Source organism: Vigna unguiculata, chromosome 5 (genome assembly GCF_037176805.1).
Source record: "Vigna unguiculata cultivar grain cowpea cultivar isolate G323 ecotype 2 chromosome 5, ASM3717680v1, whole genome shotgun sequence".
NCBI classification, from domain to species: domain Eukaryota; kingdom Viridiplantae; phylum Streptophyta; class Magnoliopsida; order Fabales; family Fabaceae; genus Vigna; species Vigna unguiculata.
Window position 1 is genome coordinate 41,997,057 of NC_140796.1, and position 23,282 is coordinate 42,020,338.

The 23,282-nt window shown below is 31.6% G+C and overlaps 1 protein-coding gene and 1 pseudogene across 1 annotated transcript; one reads left to right on the plus strand and one right to left on the minus strand.

Moving 5' to 3' along the window:
* Positions 1–248: 248 nt before the first annotated feature.
* Positions 249–1,055, minus strand: LOC146886452 (uncharacterized; annotated as a pseudogene).
* Positions 1,056–21,825: 20,770 nt separating this feature from the next.
* LOC146886453 (uncharacterized) lies at positions 21,826–22,463 on the plus strand. Its single transcript, XM_085673455.1, has 3 exons — positions 21,826–21,912; positions 22,012–22,269; positions 22,371–22,463. Exons 1-3 carry the CDS (start codon positions 21,826–21,828, stop codon positions 22,461–22,463), a joined length of 438 nt encoding a protein of 145 aa, XP_085529581.1.
* The last annotated feature ends 819 nt before the right edge of the window (positions 22,464–23,282 follow it).

Consider the following 23,282-nt stretch of genomic DNA (forward strand, 5'->3'; position numbering starts at 1 on the left):
ACAAATGAATAAAAATGACCTAAACTAATGAATGAATACACATATATATTATCTGCTCATCACCCATTGGTCTTTATTCATTCCTTCCAGACACATTGCAAGAATTTCATCTCTATTATGTGTTCTATCATCTCTTTGTTGCCATAGTTTTTATCTATACTCACTCCAATTTGTGTTAAGTGATTTGAAAATATGTCACTAAAGCATCAGATTCCACTTGAAACTTAGCCTTCAAAATTATTACACAACTAGCTTAGTAACAATTGCAATATAATATGAATTAAAACATATAAAAAAATCCATACGTCAATTACTTAAATGGTTTTCTTAGTTATATCTTCTTTGTAATCTTTGGGTATGAAGAACTTTGATAGTGGATTGGAAATGCATTAACATTTCTTGCAAAATGACCTAAAAACATATTCAACAATGCTCCACTATCATCAACTAGTTGCTTGTCACTATTCCATTTCACAAGAATCCTTTTATTGGGAGAAAAAATGAAACAACATTCAATGTTAATTGTTTTCTAACTTGTGTGTCTTCATTATTTGTCAAAATACATGTGAAATATATTGTTAATTTAAGACAAACATAAAACACATATAGTATATGGCTTGGACAAATACACATATAATAAATCAATAAATTAACAATCTTCCCAATCACATCAACAAGCCATGATCTTTTACGTGATACATGCTTTGATTGATTAGTTTTCATCTCAATATCCACATTTTCTTCCCCTTCACTATCAGATTGTAACCTTGGTGTAGGTTCATATGTGGAATCATGCATAAAACTCATTTGTAGGTTGATTGTCAAATTCAAATTCAGGTGCATAATTGGTCTTACTAGTGGAGAATAACATCTTCTTTAAACATTCTATAAATTAACTCAAGTCCTAAAATAAATATACAATTCATGAAATTTAAAAGTACCAAAATGATATGCAAGGGAGACATCTTACTAGATTTAGATGTTGAAAGTGTTGAATTCATGTGAGGTAGGGATAGAGGTTTCTCATCATTATTCTCTATAGGATGGAAATTCATGTCACATGTTGCATAATAATTAGATGAATACACGAAAAAATTAAGATACTTTTAATAATAAAGATGTTGATAGTACCATCTAACATGGAAATATAAACATCATACGAAATTGAGATGCAAATTGAGGTGTTATGCTAGATTGTGGTGGAAACGGGAGTTGAGGTGGATTACTAGGCCTTGGAGTATAAATATGCCTTGGATTATGAGTAACTCATTTTTGTTAGAATTTCCTAAAACTTTTCTATGCTTACTACAAGTGAAACCCGTGGGATCTTTTGTGATCTTTTCAATGCAAAATATTATAACTCCAAAACCATGCAATATACAAATGAAAAGTGATGAGAAAAACAGAGGGGGGAAAGCTATCTTTTATTTCTACTTTTATTGTTGTGAAAAAAAAAATAATCTATTTTAGATATATGTAGTGTGCTTACTCAACCTTTCTCCCTTAATTACCTCTTATTTCTCTTATTGTTCCCTAAAAAAATTATAAACAGTGGTCTTTGTATTTCATTTTCCCCACAAATTATGGTTTTTGTAGTAAATGTTACTCTTATCTTTCTATATATTTAATAAAAACATCAAAAATAATTTTTTTAAAAAACATATTTGAATTTCTTCTCATGGCGTATTAGGAACATAGTAGAAATACAAAAGTCCTTTTTTTTGTTTGTGAAACATAGGTATCTTTAATATCACAGTCAAGAGTCAATTTCCATCAGGATGTTAAATTCTTTTAATAAAAAAAAAATACATACTATGTTAACTAGAAAAGCTAAACTGAAACAATTAAGAATAAACCATTTGAGTTTAAATATGTTAACAAGAAAAGTGTATTGTTAGAGCTTTTTGTTGTGTGTGAATACACCTTTTCCAATCGATAGATCAACAAAAAGAATAAGTGGAAGAAGTAATAACGAAGCAAGAAAATTGAGCAAGTAAAAAGCATTTGTAATTAACTAGTTAACTTTGATAAAGATAAAACTATGCATTACGGACAAAATGACCTTATTTTAGTTTATGGTGTGTTTATTTTTAAATTTGGAAAATAAAAGTAGTGGCTATAAAACAATGATTGAATTACTATTGTATTTCTACCGCAAACCAAAATGTTATATTTGATTTGGCATTGATAAAGTTTAACTAATTAATCTTTTTCTTTATACATATTCTTGTATTTCTACCACAAACCAGAATCAAATAGTTTTTTATTCAAATTACTTGGGCAAGATGGATGAGGCGCATGTGGAAACATTGTAAATGATGGTTGGCCACTTCTATTTTGGGTAGGGGCTGAAACTTGGTCATTAGTCTTCTCAATGGATATTTTCTTCATTGATATTTTCTTCATCGTCAGGTATTCTACAAATAATAACATTAATACAAGTTAAATTATCTAATATAATGCATGTATAAGTAATATGGATGATACTTTAAACAAAAATAATATAGAAAGGCTCAATTTCAGTATGACCTTATTAATGGTATATTCCCTTCTCCATCTGGAAATAAAGTTTCCAATCTTGTTACGTACATAAGATTTCAATTTTCCCAAGTATCTCTCAATAGGATACATCCACCTATACTGGATAGAGCCTCCAATCTTGGCATCTTTCACCAAATGCATCATCAAATGAACCATGACTATAAAAAATGCAGGAGGAAATAACATCTCCATGTGACATAATATGAGAACAACTCTATTTTGCAATTGGTTAAGTTCATCCACTTTCAAAACTACATTGCATAGGTGTTTCAAAAAAGAACATAGATCAATCAAAACAGAGCACACTTCTTCAGGGACTGTCACCCTCATTGCTAAAGGTAGAAATTTCTCCCTCAAAAACATGGGAATCATCACTTTTCAATCCTTTAAGCTTAGATTGTTTGACATTAAAACACCTATTAATTTTAATTTAGTAGCCATTTAGAATAGTGATATTCTTCGATGTTTTAAAAAATATAGGTTTATTTTCTTTTGTCAATGTATATATAGCCGAAAGATATTTGTTATTTGCATTTGGCAAAAGATAAGGTCTAACACCCCAATCTTTTAAGTCATTTTGTGCCTTTAGGTTGTCCTTTGACTTGTTACCTTGGTTCAATAATGTATAGACCATATTATCACATACATTTTTTTTCAATATGCATAACATCTAGATTGTGGTGCAATAAATTGTTCACCCAATAAGGAAGTTCAAAAAAAATAATTTTTTTCTTCATTGTAAAGGGCCACTAATAGGGTGGTGATCTTTCCTTTGTCTTTTCCCTTGTTCCTCAACTTCTGGTTCTTTCTCAAATACAATATTAACATTTTGAACTTGTTGTAAGACATTTGTTCATGATATTCTCAAAGGAGAATTTTTTTTCACTTCCATCAATATGACTACGGCTAATCTAAATTTGTGCCCTACATTTAACCAATGTCGATGATTCATGTAATAAAATTTACCCTAAATCTTTTTAGGAGTTGCGTCATACACACTCAAGGAGGAAGATTGTAAGGTATGAGTACAACAGGCCAAGTACTATGACTTGTACTCAAATCACCAAATGGATTGAACTCATCAATAGGAAAACCAAGTCTGAAATTTAGAGGGTCTAAAGCAAATTGAGGATTCATTAGATCAATGTTTTTTCATGTTTTAGAATCACTTAGATGCCTTAATATGCCTTCATGTGTATTTCTTGGTATATAGTAAAAAAATTTACTATACATGTATTTGTCTTTATATATTACTTGTATATTATTTTAAAAAAGAAAATTCCAAGAAGATTAGATATGTTGAAAGAGAAAAATGTATAATGACATTCAATTATCCGAAAAACAATTTCTCAAAGCATTGCTAAATACTATTTTCTTTTCATCTATAATAGCTTTTGTCTTAAAATAAATATGTATAATACTTTTTTCAAAGGATCAAAGTACAATATGATGCACTAAAATCATCATTTATTTAAAATAATAAATAAAATTTTATCTTGTAGGAAAATAATAATGAATATGTTCATCGATTGAGTGATGCACATCCAAAGCTTTTAGTCAAACATATAAGGCGTTGAGCCCGAAACTACAATTGGGCTTTTTACATCAACCTTCTACTTTTATAACAAAGTAGAAGGGATAAATATTACAGAATACTATTGGCACGCTGCACATTACTAATTACACCCTCCACCAAATTAAGGAAAACATATTTACGTTTTGTTATCTAAAAAAACAATTAAACATGATTCTTTTATGTTAAATTTTCAAAATAAGCGCACAAATTTATCACAATAGAAATAGATCTTCAGGTATTATTTCTTTTACAGTGTCTACATTTTACATTATAATTTAAGTATGTTATTTTAAACTTTGTATTTTAACGCTAATTATAATCAGCAACATCTTTACAAGTAGCAAGTTATTTTAATTTTAAATTATGGAGTCTTTTATGCATCATATTTTTTCAAATATATAAAAATTGAAAAAAAATTATTTTTATTTTTTTACTTTAAAAATAATAATTTCAAAAAAAAAATCATAGTTTAAACTGTGGAACATTATCTGATAAGAGTATCCTATAGTTTCTATTTCAAATCGTTCACTTCAAAAGAATTTTTTTACCAATTCTGAATTAGGTATTTCGTAAGTTATGTCTATATTACCAAGTCCAGCACCTGATTTGTCAATTTCGTATTAGCCAATGCAAAAGGTAAGATGTTAATTTCAGAACAAACTAATATGAAAATTCGCAAAAAATGGTTATGATTCATAAGATTCAATTTTTTTTTTCACTTTTACATTACATATTCTAGAAAGTATTTTATAATATGAAATGTGGATCCAAAATGGTTGGTATTGATGTGTAATGATTCATTTCACATATGTTGCAATGGATGATAAGCTTTAGATAGAGTATAATATCAAACAAAATTGACACATTTACTAGTATAAATAGATTAGTCATATTGTGAATTTACTTCAATTATGAATGAAGCAATTAAAGAAGAATTTACTAATGCTTTCACAAGGAATGTGGTAAATCTCGAAAATTTATATATAGTTATTTTCTATTTTGTTTGTGTAGATGTTCATTACGTGGAATGATTTACTTGGATGACTTTAAAAAAATATTCTTAAGATTGTCATTTTCATATTGATGTCAAATACAATAATAAACGAATATAAAAAAAAGTCACATATTATTACGTTTCAAATTACTCAACCTAGATTACTTTAAAATTAATGATTAAAAAATATGCAAAATTTTTTATTAGGAATAGATTTCAAAATTTGTAATTTGTAATTTTAAAAATTCAAAAAACTTGCAAATTTGTAATTTGTCTCGACCACCAATATAGGTCGATTTGTCTCGATCTTTAGTGTGAGCTGACTTAGCTTGATCTTTGTTCTAGACTGATTCGTCTCGATTTTCGACTTATGCCAACTAGGCTAAACCTTTAGCTTAAGACAACTTAGGTCGATTCCTCAACCTTGATCAACTTGGCTGACCATGGGCCTAGGCAACTGGCTCAACCTTCAATCTAGGTGGACTAATCTAGACCTTCAGTACAAGCAAACACGCCCCAACCTTTGGCCAAGGCCAACTCAACTTGACCTTCAATGAGAGCCGACTAGTTTTGATTCTTCGACTTGGGTCGATTCATCTTGACCATTATAGCAGATCTGCTCAGCCTGACCTTCAACCCCAGATGACTTAGCTCGACCTTTGGTCTGAGCTAACATGGCATGATCTTTCGATCTTGGCTGACTCAACATGACCTTCAATCGGGTCTGACTTAACTCAATCTTCAGCCCAGACCAAATTGGCTCAAGCCAACTTGCCTAGACCTTTGTCTCAAGCAACATGACTTAATGCTCGACTCGGCCTGAATCTCTTGAAGCTTTAGCCTAGGCTAACTCGGCCCGACCTTTAGCATAGGTAGACTCACCTCAACCTTCGACCCATGCTTACTCATCTTAACCTTTAGGTTTGAAAAGCTCAACTTAACCCTTTGATCCAGAATAACTTGTCTCAATTATTTGACTTTGCTGACTTAGCTTGACCTTTCAGTCTGTGCGACTCGGCTTGACCTTCAACTCATGCTAACTCTGATCAACTTTGGACCTAGGTCGATTTGGCTTAACTTGGCTTGATTTAATGCACCCTTATTTTGGGTTTTCAAAATCAAAATAATGATACAAGCTAAAATCGATATATCCAATTAAGTGGATTGGATTCGAAATCCAAAAATATGGATTTGGATGTGTGAAAAATCCATTTAAATAAACGTAAAATAATATGATTTTGATTTATTATAGATTGGATTTCACAATTTTGATCTTTTGCCCACCTTTATTTCCAATGGTCATTCGTTAGACGAGCAAAATTTTCACTTGACGAGCCAAGATTCACTTGTTGTGGTGATGCATTTTGTAACACCCCTTTTGAGATGCCACATGTAAACTTTTATCCCTTTAAAATGTGAAACACAACCTTTGATACCATTCTATTAAATAGGAATTTTTCATAATTATTTTATTCAAAATAACATTTGATATTACCACCAAGTAATATTAACGGTATGACATTCTCTCATAGACAACCATTATACCTTTCCTGCACACCAACGCCTCTTGGAAAAGTCCTTTCCCTTGCTTTCAATAGACTTACTAGCAACAACTCCACCAGCTCGACAAAGCCTTGGGTGGAGCACTCTTGCTAAGCTCATGCTAAAGACTTACAAAGGAATGAAACCCCTTTACCCTGATTCAATAAAGTCCTCTAGGTAAAGAAACCATCATGGCTTTACAACTATCAGAGAGTTCATACTATCTCAATACATATGCACACTCATTCATGCCACATATCATTACATCATACCATCACATACATATGTACATATAATTCTCATCATGACACATATAAATCAATAACCACATGATTATACGCATTCATGATCGATAACATGCAGACACATCAAGGCCTCATCATGACCTGTATCACAACACATTGACATCATACAATCCTCATCATTGTATTTAACATACATCAATCATCAGGCCCAACATCTAATATATTGCAAACAAAGCTTATCACAATTTATCACAACAAAATTTCAACACAATGCAACCATGAAAAACCAGAAATCATGCGTAACATATAACTCCAACTACAGACCTCCAAACTAAGATCACATTATTCAAACTAAAGAACAACATGTTATGGACTAGTTGTCAAAGTTTCAACTACATCTGACGGTTATAGAACTGGAAAATGCAATTTTACAAAAAATGCACAGATTAGAAGAATTAGTGGTGTAGTGCGCCATAATCAGTTCTCAACACCATACCTCTCGTAAAAAAGGACACTCAATGCCCAGAAATCAGCGCTTAGTGCCAGACCTCTCATGAATTTGCTCAGGACCAACACTTAGTGTCTGACACATGATTTTGGGTTATTTTAAAGGCACACAACACAAAGTAACGTTAAAACTCAACAATGAAACACCAAACTCCATAGCATTCCATACCTTGCTTCCCAACCCTCTACTTCATACAAATAGTTCACCATTACAACTCATCAAATCAATCCAAAATGCTAATTCCGCCACTCAATGATACAATACCACAAATTCCCACTGCACTTTTATTATACACCAAAAATTATCATGAAATTCATAGCTTTTAATCCAATTTTGCTAACAAAACAATTCTTCGCTCGAATTCCAATGAAAGGTAACAATACTCCAACCATATTTCTCATCTTATTTAACCACAAAATTCAACACAACCTAGTTACCATGGAATTTGATCAACTTACCATCCAAGGCTTCCTTCTGCACTAAAAATCAATTCAAATAAAAAATATATATAATCTGACATAATTATTCCTTCTATCATAAAATTGACAATATGACAAACGAACAACTCTAGAACACCATGAACGCACACACATAGAAGAGCAAAATACTGGATAGAACTTGGCTCTGATACCACTTGATGAGGCTGCTCCGTCGCAGGATTCGCTGGAAAGCCTATCCAATCGGTGTTCTACCAATTGAATCACACGGACCACCTTTTGAAACGCAGCGGAAGACTAAAAAATAACCAAACTCCGATTAAAGGGCTTGGGATCTCATCAACAAGGCCACTCTAGGGTTTACTCTCAGTGAAAGTGAGCTAAGACAAAAGGGGGTTAAAACCACACTCTCATTTATCAAAGCTGATTACAAAGAAATGGCTTGCACCTTTTATAGATGAAGAGCAGTCCTGAGAAGAAAAGCAAATGGAAGAAAACGTGAATGTCTTCTAACACAAATCCTAACGACAAGGAGACGTTATCCCTAGATGCTAAAGACTAAACGCGTGATATCGTAATCCTTGGTAATGGAGAAGGAACGCGTGATGGCGTGAAGCAAGGAACCCTAGCTCAAGGTATGTTTCAGAGAGAGGGCCGGCTTTCTCATGAGGAACCCTAGCAAAAGTTGTGTTTCGGAAATGAAAAGAATGCTTCCTTGGCTAAACCCGTGTAATATGTGGGCTTCACATGATCAAGGCCCATCAGAATATGCTAGAAACAAATAAAGCATGTGTGGTGTAGGAGAGCTAGGGATGGCAACGGGGCGGGGCGGGTACGGGTATCATGATCCCATCCCCATCCCCATAATAAAAATTCATCCCCATCCCCATCCCCAAACCCAACGGGTATACAACTTTTGACCCATCCCCATCTCCACCGGGTAACGGGTATTTTCTTATACCCATACCCATACCCATTTTTTTATTGTTCCATATATCAATTAAATATTTTTTATAAAAAAAATTTAAAAATCACACCAACGGAATCATGATACTATCAAAATATTCAATATTAAAATAACATACTCTTTTTGATTTTCATGATGTCAAATATTAAGAAAAATATTATAATAGTATAAATCTCAAATTAAAGTATCAAATAACAACTAAATAAAATTCAAATAATTATATAAAAGCTAAAAAATTACACATTACTAAAATTTTATAATAACCAAAATATTTATTAATTTTACAAATGATCAGTGGTTTCATTTGCATTCGATCCACCTACACATAGAAAAAAAATGAAAAATTAGATATGATATAATAATTGAAATTGAAAATTTTAATTACTAGAATATAATGTACCTTCTTCATTAGATTCATTATCATAAAGGAGTAAAGATAATTAAATGTGTGACCCAAATTTGAGAATATCCATTTGAACATAACATAACGGAAAAAAAATGTATAATTAAGATTATGATAAAAGGAAAAGTACCTTGAAGATCTGCTTAAACCTTAAAGAACAAGCCAAACAATTAAAAGAGAGTACAAAAGTGTATAACCAAAGTAACAAAAAGAAGAGCTACAAAATAAGAGTCAAACATTTTCATGAAAATAAATAAATAAATAAAGATAATCAAATGTGTAACCTAAAAATTATTTCATAGAATGAAATTGAGGAACACCTATTTGAACATAACCATGTACAGAGAGTAAAAATTATGTAATAAGAAGAAGAAAAATTACCTTCAAAATTAAATCTTGAAAAACAAACCAGACAATTGAGAGAGTAAACAAAGTGTATAACAAAAAACAAAGAGAATGAGAAATATGTTATATATATATATATATATATATATATATATATATATATATTATTATATTATATTATATTATATATTATATTACTATGTATATATATTATATGTGTGGATATCTTATGTTTATATATATATATATATAATTATTTATATATATTATATTATTATTACTATGTATATATATTATATGTGTGGATATCTTATGTTTATATATATATATATATATATATATATATATATATATATATTTATAGATATATATTTATTTTAAGTATATATTATATTATATTATATAATAATATAAATATAATAATATATATTATATTATTATGTATATATATCATATGTATATGCGTAGATATTTTATGCTTTTATATATATATATATATATATATATATATATATATATATATATATATATATATATATTTCTTTTAAATTTTTATAAATTTGTAATGTTATAAATTTGTTTATAAAAGATCTCACTAGTTAAATGATTAATTTGTTTTATACGTATATATTATATATATTATATTATATTATTATGTATATATATTATATGTATATTATATGTATATTATATTATATTATATTATATTACATGTATATGTGTAAATATATATATATATATATATATATATATATATATATATATATATATATATATATAAAAGTATATTTTATTTATATGTATATATACTATATTATATTATATTATATTATATTATATTTTATGTGTAAATATATTATTTATTTATATATATTTTTTAGATTATTTAATAAATTATAAATAGTTTAGTAATTTAAGCGGGGACGGGTATTTGGGCGGGTATATATATATCCCCATCCCCATCCCCATCCCCAGTTGAAAATTTCGGGTATTACCCATACTCATACCCATACCCAGTCAAAGCGGGGATTCCCCGTCAAAACGGGGACGGGTTCGGGTGATACCCACGGGCACGGGTTTATTTGCCATCTCTAAGGAGAGCATTGGGTTGTACGTAGTAGAGGAAAGCCCAAATAAAAGTAGTGTTGAAGCTTATCTCCCTACACGTGGAAGTGGCATGAAAGTGCATTTGTCTTGCACGTTGGGCCGCAGGTGGAGTTTGATGTGGCCCGTGTAGTTGAAATTGGGTGGTATTACTCCAATTGTCCAAGTATGTGGCCCATCGCGCATGAAACAATTTGAAGTAAAGGGCTGCATTAAAAATAACCCAATTTAGACAAAAATTTATTTAATAAAAGAAATAAAGAAAATAGAAGAATTAAAAGAAATGGGCATAGGCGTTGGCCTAATGCTATAAGCCTTGTTGGGTCACATCATTAACCATTCTTAAGGCCATGAGACATCACTTTATGTCATACTCCATCACAATACAATGCAGAAAATTCATCTAAGAACATTTCCTACTCAACCCATGAAGAAAACTACACACCATATATATATCAAACCAAAAGTACAAGAGGATAAGGCTTAGCAGCCGTTACAAATTCCATGAAGAAAAAGAAATTCTAAACTCAAAACACGTCCACAAATAATTTAAAAGATCAAGGCTTAGCACCCCTTGCAAATCCCATTAAGAAGAAGAAATTCTCAACTCAAAGCACGTCTACAAAATAATCTCCAAAAATTAACGTTTTTCCATCTTATCTCATATCCACTAAACATTGATCACATGAACAAATAACATAGATAAAAGGCGTAGCTCCCCTTACCTGGAATTCCTACAATGAGACCACCTTAGCTTTGCTCTACCCTTTCCTAGCTCTTCACGTTCAAACCAAGAATTTTGCTCTCACTCTTTCTCCCTAAACCTCCCATTTTCTTCCCCTCTCTCTCTCTCTCAAGCCTCAATTTTTAACCTACATAACAACTCTCTATTTTCTCTTAACAGGCAATAAAAAAATAATAAAATGTATTTTCTTGGATTGCATAATGTTTTCTTTAGCTCTCACCTCTTCCTCTCCCTTCAATGTCTCCTCTTTCTTGCTTGTGTTTCGTTTCTTTATCATTCATTTCTTTGTTTTAAAATTTTTTATTATAGAATTGATTATATAATTTGAAAATGGTATTTCCTTAATTCCCTGATTTTTTAGCCTTTCTTTGAATCTTTGGGTTTAGACACGACTCTGGGAATATTCAATTTTAAAAAAAAAAATGGGAGCAATATACCTTTTTTTTCTCTGAAAGAATCATACAAAAAAGTTAAGCCTGTGTCCAGATACAATGCATCATCAATCCCACTAAATCTCCTTAATTTCACTTAATTCCTTGTGCATATGTCCAGATACGATGCATCTACCTCAACTTTTCACCTCCCAAGGCACCACGAATATTACCAAAAAAAATATACTCACAATTTCAGCTTTATCCTCTAGCCAGGATTCAAACACTCAACCCCCAAGACTCAAGCAACATTCCAAACAATATCAACAATCACATTTTCTTGTAAATCAACATGCACATTAACATTTCAATAGCATCCACACATTCCAATCATTCAAGAAAATACATTATAAGCTACCACATGAATTATAATTAACGTATAAAATATAAGTAATTTATAAAATATAAGTCATTATAAAAACAATCTTCTAAAACAATTATAAAACCATTTTCAAAATATAATTGCTCTAAATGCACAGATAAAGAATCAAACCCATGATCATCAATCTCTGAACAAGGCTCCAACCAACAAAGCTAATCTTCACCTTTGTTTATGACGTTACATATTAATTCAATTAGTATTCCTCAAGGCCAATTATCACCTTAAAAATATAATTATTTTTCCTAGGTCTTACACATTTGGCTAAGCGAATTTCAACATGTGCTTAAATCACTGAGCATACTAAATGTTGGTTGAGTGAGAGAATATTTTATGAAATTTAAAAAAATAAATTTACAAATATTTTAAATGCTAAAATTGGATTATCTTTCATCATTTTATCATATTTGATTAATATATTGTATTTAAACTATAATGCAAATGAAAAATGCATTGTGATTTATAAGCATATAAATTAAGTTGAATGTATGATATGTGAGGTCGAATAGAGCCACAAGTGGAATGATAATCTACTACTTGAGTGTGTGTGGTCGAGTAGAGATAAGGGTGTAATCATAATATATTGCTTGTGTGTGAGGCGGAGTAGAGTCAATGGGTGATGCTCATAATCTATTGTGACTTGTGGATGTAGATATTTTCAATGAAGAAATACTACGTTGAAGGGTTGCAGGTTGTATATTGAATTGTGAATGTCTTATGAATTGTTTAGCTACTACAATGTAATTGTTTAGACATCGATACAAATGACATAAGAAAAGAAAAATTTTCACTTGCAATGTGGCATATTTATAATGAAAAACATATAATATGATAATCCTTTTTATCAATATTGATATAATGTAAAAACATTCTCAGAATATCCCTTTCAAGAAATAAAATGGCTCTCTTTTTTAGAAGTCTGGATTGATTGCAATGAAAGAGAAAAACTCCCTTTTAAAAGAGTTTTGAAGCAACTAAAGAGAACAATTGACTCTTATTAAACATAATTGATTTCTTTTTCATCAATAGAAAACACTTTAAGAGAGTTTAAATCTATTATTACTTGACTTAATCAATTATTTTTTAATATTAAGCTTTTGAAAAAGGAAATTTGATATAATCTCCACCTAATTGATTATATTTGAAACATGTAAAAACCAATTTTACATAATATAATACATTATTACTCAACACAATAAATTAGATGCAAAGCTCGAAAAAATTCCTTGGAACTAAAATAAGCAATTTTTTTTATCAAATTGATATTCTATCAATTAATTTTTTTATCACAATTGATTATTTTATTAATTATTTTTTTATCATATTTTTTTTATCAATTATTTTTTTAATAATCGATTATTCCTTTAACATTTATTTTTAATCTAAATGTTATATTAATAATATTATTTTCATATCACCTAATAAAAGAACTAATTACATACATTTATTGTAACATCCCAATTTTAGCAACTTAAAAACTAATAAAATAGGATTGTTTCACTATAGGAGTCAAAACGCAAGATCCAGTGTATAAAGTATATTAATATAATGCTAGAGCAGATAGGACTATAAAACTAAAACATTTATACAAATCAACTAAAATAATTCTTATTCTAAGCACGAACCACTCACTTACAATAGCTCCTACAAAAATCTTCCACCAACCCTAATCATATAAGTTGAAACTAAACTCAATTATCCGGATACTTGCATCTGACATCGAATCCCTTGGATGCATGCACTTGCGAATGGTTCCCAAACTCTACAGAGTTTGGCCTCAAGGGATTATCACCTAACCATCAACAAGGTAAATCCACTTCGTGTGTAGGACCTGATCAAGTCCAGTGACTAGTCCACACAAAATTTCTCCTTGAAATTCTTATCATCACATCACGTAGAGTTTCTCCTTGAAACTCTTTCATTAACAACATAATTCATACTCATAACCAAATATTCAATTTATATCATAGTAATAAAGGTTATAACATCAAAATAAGTAACACTCAATACCTTCACACAGATCAAAACAACAAACAGTAAAACAAAAAAAATCTAGTTCTTAACGTCAGGTCCTAACGCTAAACGCCATTTTCCTCAAAAAGGCCAACGCTTAACACCGGACCACCACTTAGCGTCCAGGATTTAAATCACTCCAGACCTGCAAGGGTCTCGAGCGCTCAGCGTTGATCATCTCGTATTTGTGCTCAATAGTAGTGCTTAACGTTGAATACCTCCCAAAATACCAACACTCAGCGCCAACCCTATCGCTTAGTGCCACACCAGAAGACAATACATTTTGGTTTTGGATATTTGAGCAATCTGGACTTGATTCATGTCTCTAATTGGTACTTTTACTATAGACAGTGGTTTAAAATGGTTTTAGATTGTGGAAAGTAGCACCAATTAGGTCCATGAGCAAAAATCCATCATTCTTAAATACTTCCAAATCAACAATGCAAGCAATTTCAATTCAATCACTTAAAAGATCAACATACCACAATCACAAGCATTAATAATTCATCATAGCATATCAGATATTTCACAACCATACAAGATATGACTCACTCACTCTAAAAGCTATTAGCTTCTCTTACTTGACAAAGCGACTCTATAGACCCAAACCACTCAAAGAACACCAAAAATGCATCTAACTCCACAAGATGATCTATCTACATATATAAACATCACAAGAATGATCAAGACCTACCATTATGATCATTGATCAGAAGAGACTCATATAAATGATTAAAACAACGCATGCAAGCGAAAAAGGGCTCACAGGCGACAAAAACTAGAAATAGACCACAAAAAGGGTGAAAACTCAACTTACACGAATGGAGAAACTTATTGGTCCAACTTGACGAGGTTGCCAAGAGGATCAATCCTACGGTCTCAGTTCTTCAATCAGACGATCGGAGAGATAGAACTCCTAGAGAGAAGTCAGAGAACTCTAGAGAAGTGATTTCTAGAGAGATTGTATGTTTTAAAATAATGAAACTCTTTTATGACAATTATATTTATATTAAAACCTTTAATATTAAAATAATTGAGTCTCACTAGTTTTGAACCACTATCCCTTCTAAAATATCATTTCTTAAGGTTTTACATTTATGATAATAGGAATAATAACATTAATAAATTATTGTTAAATTATATTACTGTAAAATTAAAAACAATATTGAAAATATTAAACATTTATTTAAATATTAAATTAAAAATATTGATTTAAATTATCATATAATAAATTAAAAAAATTGTAGTTATTATAAATTTAAATTATACCAATATTTTTAGCACTAATAATTAATTTTACAAATTTATATATATATATATATATATATTAAAATTTAAAGTAAGTTTAGTAATAAATTGGATTTATTACTAATAAATTTACTAGCCTATAAAATTTAATTTTAATTTTTTAATAACTAACGTAAAATCACACAAATTTCATTATTACGAATGTTAGGATAATTTTAAACATGTCAAAGTGAGCCAACCCGGCTCACACGGGTTGGCTCACCACGGGCCGGGTCAAAAAACTAGTGAGCCCAACCCGGCTCACTTCAAGGTGAGCCAAATTTTTTGTAACCCGGCTCAACCCACCACGGGTTGGTGGGTTAAGTGGGTTGGCTCACCAACCCACCTAAAAAATTGAATTTTTTTTTTCAAGTATTCAAATATTTCTAGTAATCATAACAATATTTCCAACATCAGATTTGATAAAAGCAAAGATGTCATTTCCCAAGAACCATAGTATTCATAGCTTGGACTGCCATATACACACAAACAAGCACCTTAAACTAACTAACTAAACACGTTCAAAAGTTGATAGTTCATTTAGCCTTCAAAAATTTCTTAGCCTGCATATGCAACACCATAACAGAGTGAATCCAATGCTGCAATGACCTGCATAGATAATGAAGGTGTTGAATCAAATGACCTTGAATCAAATCACCTATACACATATACTCCAACTCAAAAGCATACAATTTTGCACATACTTAAAACAACAACAGCAGAATAATGCTCAGTATTCTATTTAAACTACAACAGTAGAATAATATTAAAAACTATGACAACAGACAAATAATTCAGCAGCAGAAAATGCTGGGAAGTTATGGAACCTGCAGCAGCAAATTCATGCTTGGTAGAGTGTTGCACTGAATCAAAAACAAAATAGACAGTACCAATAATAATACTCAACCTCTTCTCATTACATATATCAACCATGTGTGTTTCCTTTTATTACAACAATTGCATAAGAAGCAGCAAGTAAAATGTAACCATCATATAAGAAGATAAATTGTGGTTCAAAGACATATCATGTGTTATGAATTTTTGTTCATCTTGTACTGCAAAAATCAAGATGTCTTATACACAGTGAAAGTTCATGACATCCTACACTTATATACATTTGTCTTATCTAAGCAAACAAACTCAAGATATTGCAGCAATAACCAAGACAAGTTGAACTCTGCAGAAACATATGTTTACCTCAAATTACTGCACAGGCACATTGGAGTCATGGATTGAAAAGTCTAGAACAATTTCCTCCTCTTTTTTACAATCTTCATTATCTTCATCTTGAAAATTAAAAATAGATTATTAACAAATGATAGAATTTATTAGAATAAGAAGTATGCTGTAAAAGATTGAAAAGTAATATAAATTAAATTACCAATATTTTCAAATCCATGTAACCAATTTTGAGTTAAAATTAGAGCTTGAACATTGTTAGGAAGAAGATTAGATCGATACTTGCTAAGCACTTTACCACCAATGCTAAATGCAGACTCACTGGCAATAGTTGTTATTGGAATACTTAACATCTCACATATCTCACATGCTAGTCTACATAGGTTTGGATAGCGTTCTTGTCGATCCTTCCAATAGCTCAAAATATCCAACTTTGGAAAATACTTTGGCTCAAGTGGTGTTTCAATCAGATACAAATCCAATTTAGACTTGCCAGTTACATTCACATTTTGGCTTACATAATTTATATATTCCTAAAAAAATATAATGCAAACATTAAAATTGGTTAAAATAAAGATAAGATGATAATAAATAACTAAATAAGTTAGAAATAATGACTAACTTACATTATATGGATCAATCTCTTGGTCTTCTTCCATGTTCAAATGTTCTTCTGTTGAACAAGTGGGTTGAGAACTTGATGCATTTGATGAATTTGACCTCACACTCACATATTCTTCAAAAAGTTTGTACATTTTTCCTTTTATGTGATTAAGCTTTTCATCACAAGTGGAAGGATCAAGCTTTGAATAATAGAATCGGAGTGCTTCAAGTTTCATCCTTGGGTCAAGAATCATGGCAATTGAAAGAATGATACTATATTCACTCCAATACTTATCAAATTTATCCATCATCCTTTTTGCCATGTCTTTCATTAAGGGGTCATCAGTACTTAAAGTATCCCTTAACAACCACTTAATTTTCCATACTTGCATAAAATATTCATTAGAGGTTGGATAAGATGTGCCTGAAATCAAATTGGTCATCTTATAAAATGGCCTTAAAAATTCACACATCCTCTCAGCTCTTTTCCACTCTTCAGGTGTTAGGGAATGCTTAAAGTTTCTATCACGTATAGTGAAACTTCCAAAAGCTCGACAATACTTAAGACCACTTTCAAGCATTAAAAAAGTAGAATTCCATCTAGTAGGTACATCTAACCATAAGCCCATTTTTGTATCAATACCCCTCACTTGAACAACACATTCTGTAAATGTTATTTTTCTTGCCTCTGACCCTTTCACATATTTAATGCTTTCTCTAATTTTGTGCAAAGCAACTTCAGCCACTTTTAAACCCTCTTGAACTATCAAATTCAAGATATGAGCATAACACCTCACATGAAAAAATTCACCCTCACACAATAAGCTATTTTGTAAGCTCAATTGTTCACCCAAAATTTGTTGCATACGATCATTGGCAATGGCATTGTCTAAAGTTATAGAAAATATTTTCCTATCAATTCCCCAATCAGTCAAACATTCAAACACTTTATTTGCTAGATCATGACCCGTATGTGGAGGTTCCATTTTACAAAAGGCAAGAATTTTACTATTCAATATCCAATTGTTATCAACAAAATGGGTTGTTAAACAAATATATCCCCTCTTGAGTACAAGCAGTCCAACAATCTGAAGTCAAACAAATCCGATTATGACATTGATGCATTTCATATTTCAATTTCTCCTTCATCTCAAGATGGAATTTCCACAAATCAGAAACAACTGTATTCCTACTCACATGCTTCACATCAAGATTCAAATATGAATGCAATTCTCTTATCCATTTGTACTCAACAAACTTAAATGGCAATCCATGTTTGACAATTGCCATTGTCATAATCTCTCTAACATGCTTGTGATCAAGTTCCCTACCCCTTAACTTTCCCATATGATCAATTATCATCCCTCCTACATCTTTATATTTTGGGGTAACATTGCACGTTTTCAAATGACTCAACAATGTTGAGGTACCAATTTTAGTGCCACCAATTACATATTCTTGCCCACATGCATTACATTTGGCCTTCTCTTTACCATCTTTCACTCCAACTTTAGTACAATATTTCCAAACTTCAGAGGTAGACGTCTTAGCTTTCTTACTTTCTTTTTGAACCTCATTATCTTCATTGTTAACAGAAGGTGGCTCTGGCTCATTAGCTTTTTCATTATTTATATTACCATCAACATTAAAATTCACATTAACACTCTGATGACCAGTTTCAGATTCCATGCTGCATATTAATTTGTGAAAAAAATAAATGAAAAACTTACTAAATACAACAATCAAGTTTGTACAAATCAAGTTTGAACAACAATGAAACTGACCTTGAGAGGAAAGTTGAGTCCAACTTTGTTCAAGTATGGATCCCTTTTAGCTCTCTCCTGCAATAATGAGTACATTAATAGTAAAAAAAAAATAAAGTACAAACCAGTAAACAATTTTAGAATCTTACTGATGATCAATCACTGAGTAATGTTGGATTCAATAAAAAATGATCCATCATGTAAGGCATCATAATTCGGGAAGAAAAAGGAATAAGCTAGATTTATATGGAAGGAAGATATCTTTCTAATAATAGCAAATACTTTAATTCATATAATTAAGAAGTCAATAACGAACCCATCTTGAAAGCGTAAAGTAGTAGATGCTTGAATATGGATACCCCTCACGAGAACGCCAAGCGTTAAATTTAATTTTTTTACAAAACATTAGCAAGGATAAAATACTTGAGCACTTCATTACAATAGGGTGCAAAAATAGATGAAATTCTTGATGATTTGAAAGTTCTAGAGAGAATTGTACCAACGTTGCTGAAGACGACTGAATGGCCACCATTGTTGCCGGAGACGACTGAACGACCACCACCGAATGGCCACCACACCACCGAATGACCAAGGAGAGCACGAGCACCGAATGGGCACCACCGCACGACGACCCTCGAATGGGCACCACCGAACGACCATCATCGACCATCGCGCCTCAGATCGAACGACCACCACCAATGGGCACCACCACCACGAACAATGGAACACGAATCAGAGCAAAGAAGGGAACCGCGAGTGTGTGTGACGGACATACACAAAAATGAAAATGAAAGGAGGGATTAGGGATTGCATAGTTTTCTGAATATTAAAGTTAACATAATTTATTTTATTGTTTTTTTTAATATAGGTGGATTGGTGGGTCAGCTCACTATAACCTGGCTCGAACCCGCATAGCCCGTGGGTTAAGTGAGCCCAACCCGTTGTGACCGATAATCGCAAAAAAAAAAAAAAAATTTCAACCAGACCCGGTTCGAACCCGTGGTGAGCCGGGTTGGCTCACGGGTCCGAGCTCACTTTGACATCTCTAGATAATTTTTGATTAAATATCGTTGGGAATGTTATTATTGTTATTATTTAATGATCATGAGATCCACCCAATCGGTTATGATCCATTCCCAAAAGTGAATGCAACAATATTTTTTATTTATATTTTAATGGTCATAATCGTGGCCTTGATTGTGGTTGTGGTCATGCTAAGAATCATGATTGTGGATATGGTCATAAAGAATATTTCAAAAGACACATTTTATCACCAGAAGTGGAACAACAAAGTGAAAAAAAAAGGAAATGAAAAATGTGGTGCAAACCTCACCTTACAAGCCATTTTTGTGAGGTTGAGTTAGGCTTAAAGTCTAATTTTTAACATGGTATCAAAGACATTGTTTAAAGCCTATCCTTGCAAGATTTGTGTTTGTTGGGCATATAGTTCCACCCTCTATCGGACCGTTATTGGACCACCCATTAATGTCTAGTCTCACGTACGAAATGTATATACCACAACGTGAGGGAGGTGTGTTAGAAGTCTCAAATCGATTAAAGATAGGGCAATTTCATAGTATATAAGTGGGTGAAAAATGATAAGATAAGTTATCATTACGGTGGTAAAAGCCATTTGAGTTGTACTTGTCATACATCAAAGCATCTTAAAGTATAAGGAAAAGAACATAGAAACACACTTTGCTTATGAAGATGGTGATTATGATTATGGTCATATGGCTGCTACTTGTTGGCAAAAGCAATACAAGTCTAAATGCTGAAGCAAGATTTTGATGATGATAAAAAAAGCCTGAAAGTCATATGGAAGTCAATATGAAGACCATGTATTGTTGTGTTTAAAGTTATCTTGTAAAGTGTAATTAGATTAGTTAGAATCAATATTGTACAAGAAAATTCTAGTATTTCTTCAAAAACCAAAGTGATAATCGATTATCACTTAGGATAATCGATTATCCTGAGCTGAACCATTTTTTTCAAGAAAGCACTGGAATAATCGATTATCACCTCTGATAATCGATTATCTGTTCAAAAATTTGTTTTTCATAAACCACACTGGAATAATCGATTATCACTAGTGATAATCGATTATCCTAGTCAGTTAGGCGCGACTGTTCATCTTTTTGACCTAATTTCTGGAACCCTTATTTAAAGAACCTCAGAGTTACTTCTCACTAGCCTTTTTGAGAAGTTAGAGTGCTAGTGTTGTGACTGCAAGAGAGTTCTCTGAGTGTTCTCAATAGAAGCTTTGAAAAACCTAGTGTGGGTAGAGCGATAACTTTTCCTGAGAGGTGTTCTAGGAGATTGAGTGCTGTTGTTGGTTCTAGGAAAGCTAAGGTCAAGGTTCTCTGCGTGATTCAGAGAAAGGTGTTCATCTCTTGTGTGATCAAGAGAGGTGTTTTCTTTCCTTAATCTTTTACTATCTGATTGTAAATTTGTTGCTTGTTAGTAATTTAGTTAACCTCGTTGTTTAGATTAACAACTGGACGTAGGGTCGTTTGATCCAAACCAGTATAAATACTTGTGTTCAATCTTCTTCTCTATCTCTTTATTTTATCTGTTATTGTGATTAAAGAAATTAATATTTGATTTAATCGATAAATTTTGGAAAAATTTTAAAGTATTAATTTTATTACTTAAAACCAATTCACCCCCTCTTGGTTTTTGTCCACACGCTCAAACATTCCGCTGCGCGATACCAACAATTGGTATCAGAGCTTGCTTTGATATTATTCAAATCTTTCGAAAATGGTTGGACAAAATCAAACTTATGCTGAGGGTGCGTCTATCAACAGACCTCCTCTATTTACCGGTGAAAGTTATCCTTTTTGGAAAGTTAGGATGCAAATTTTTCTGGAATCTGTTGATAGAGGTATTTGGGATGCTGTTTTAAATGGTCCATTTGTTCCTGTTAATATTGTAAATGATGTGCAGGAACCAAAGCCATTCTCGCAATGGATAGCAGACGAAAATAAAAGAGCCCAGTATGATGTTAAAGCTAGAAATATAATTTCATCTACCTTAACCCTAGATGAGGTTTACAGGATCTCAGTCTGCACCAGTGCACAAGAAATGTGGGAAATATTGCGTGTAACCCATGAAGGAATAGACGATATGAAAAGAGCACGCAAGAACTCCCTGATCCAAGAATACGAAATGTTTCGGATGCAACAAGGAGAAACTATCTACAATGTGCATAAACGATTCACACATATCGTCAATCATCTCACAAGTCTAGGTAAAACTTTTGACACTGATGAATTAAATATAAAAGTTCTTAAATCCTTGAACAGGACTTGGCAGCCGAAGGTGACAGCCATCACGGAGTCACAAAATCTTGTGACAATGACGATGGCGGCTCTGTTTGGAAATTTGAGAGAACATGAGCTTGAACTTTTGACACTGATGAATTAAATGATGAAGAAGATATTGGAAGAAAGAAGAACATAGCCTTTAAAACTGAAGTGGTTAAAGGCAAAAAGCAAAAGGAAGAAGAAGATTCGGGTGACGATGAAAATATTAGTCTTATGATTAAGAAGTTTACAAAATTCATGAAGGCCAAAGGTAAAAATCAATTCAAGAGCAACAAGAAGGATAATCAAGGATCATCCTCAAATTTCAAGTGCTACGGATGTGGAGAATCTAGACATGTCAAAGCTGATTGCCCAAATTCAAAGAAAAGTGAAGAAAAGAAGGGCAGAAAATTCTTTAAAAGGAAGGCATACATAGCATGGGAAGACAATGCCTCAAGCTCATCAAATTCTAGTGCTTCTGAAAATGAAGAAGCAAATCTATGTTTGATGGCTAATCATGATGATTCTGACAGTGAGGTAAATTCTACTTGCTATGAAAATGACTATGATGATTTGTATGATGCTTTTCAACAATTACTTATTAAATCTAGTAAATTGGATACTGCTCATAAAAAGTTAAAATCTGATTTTAAAGATTTACAAAGTAAATTCGAAAAATCTCTTGAAGAAGAAGAATTTTTGAAAAATAAAATTTCGATATTAGAAAATAAAGAAAAAGAAACTGTTGAATGTGCTTCATGTAAAAGCTATATGTTTGATATATGTATTTTGGAAGAACATCTTGAAGATGCCTTAGAAAATAAAAATTGTGAAAAGTTTAATCTCAAGAAAAACCCAAATAAGACCAAGCATGCTCATAATCAAAATTTTAAAAATAAAACTAATAGAGTT

Coding starts and splice junctions, on each gene's coding strand:
- LOC146886453 (XM_085673455.1), top strand. CDS start 21,826: ATGGTTGGACAAAATCAAACTTATGCTGAGGGTGCGTCTATCAACAGA. Junction 21,913..22,011: donor AAAGTTATCCTTTTTGGAAA/GTTAGGATGCAA, acceptor AATGATGTGCAG/GAACCAAAGCCATTCTCGCA. Junction 22,270..22,370: donor AAGGAGAAACTATCTACAAT/GTGCATAAACGA, acceptor ATCCTTGAACAG/GACTTGGCAGCCGAAGGTGA.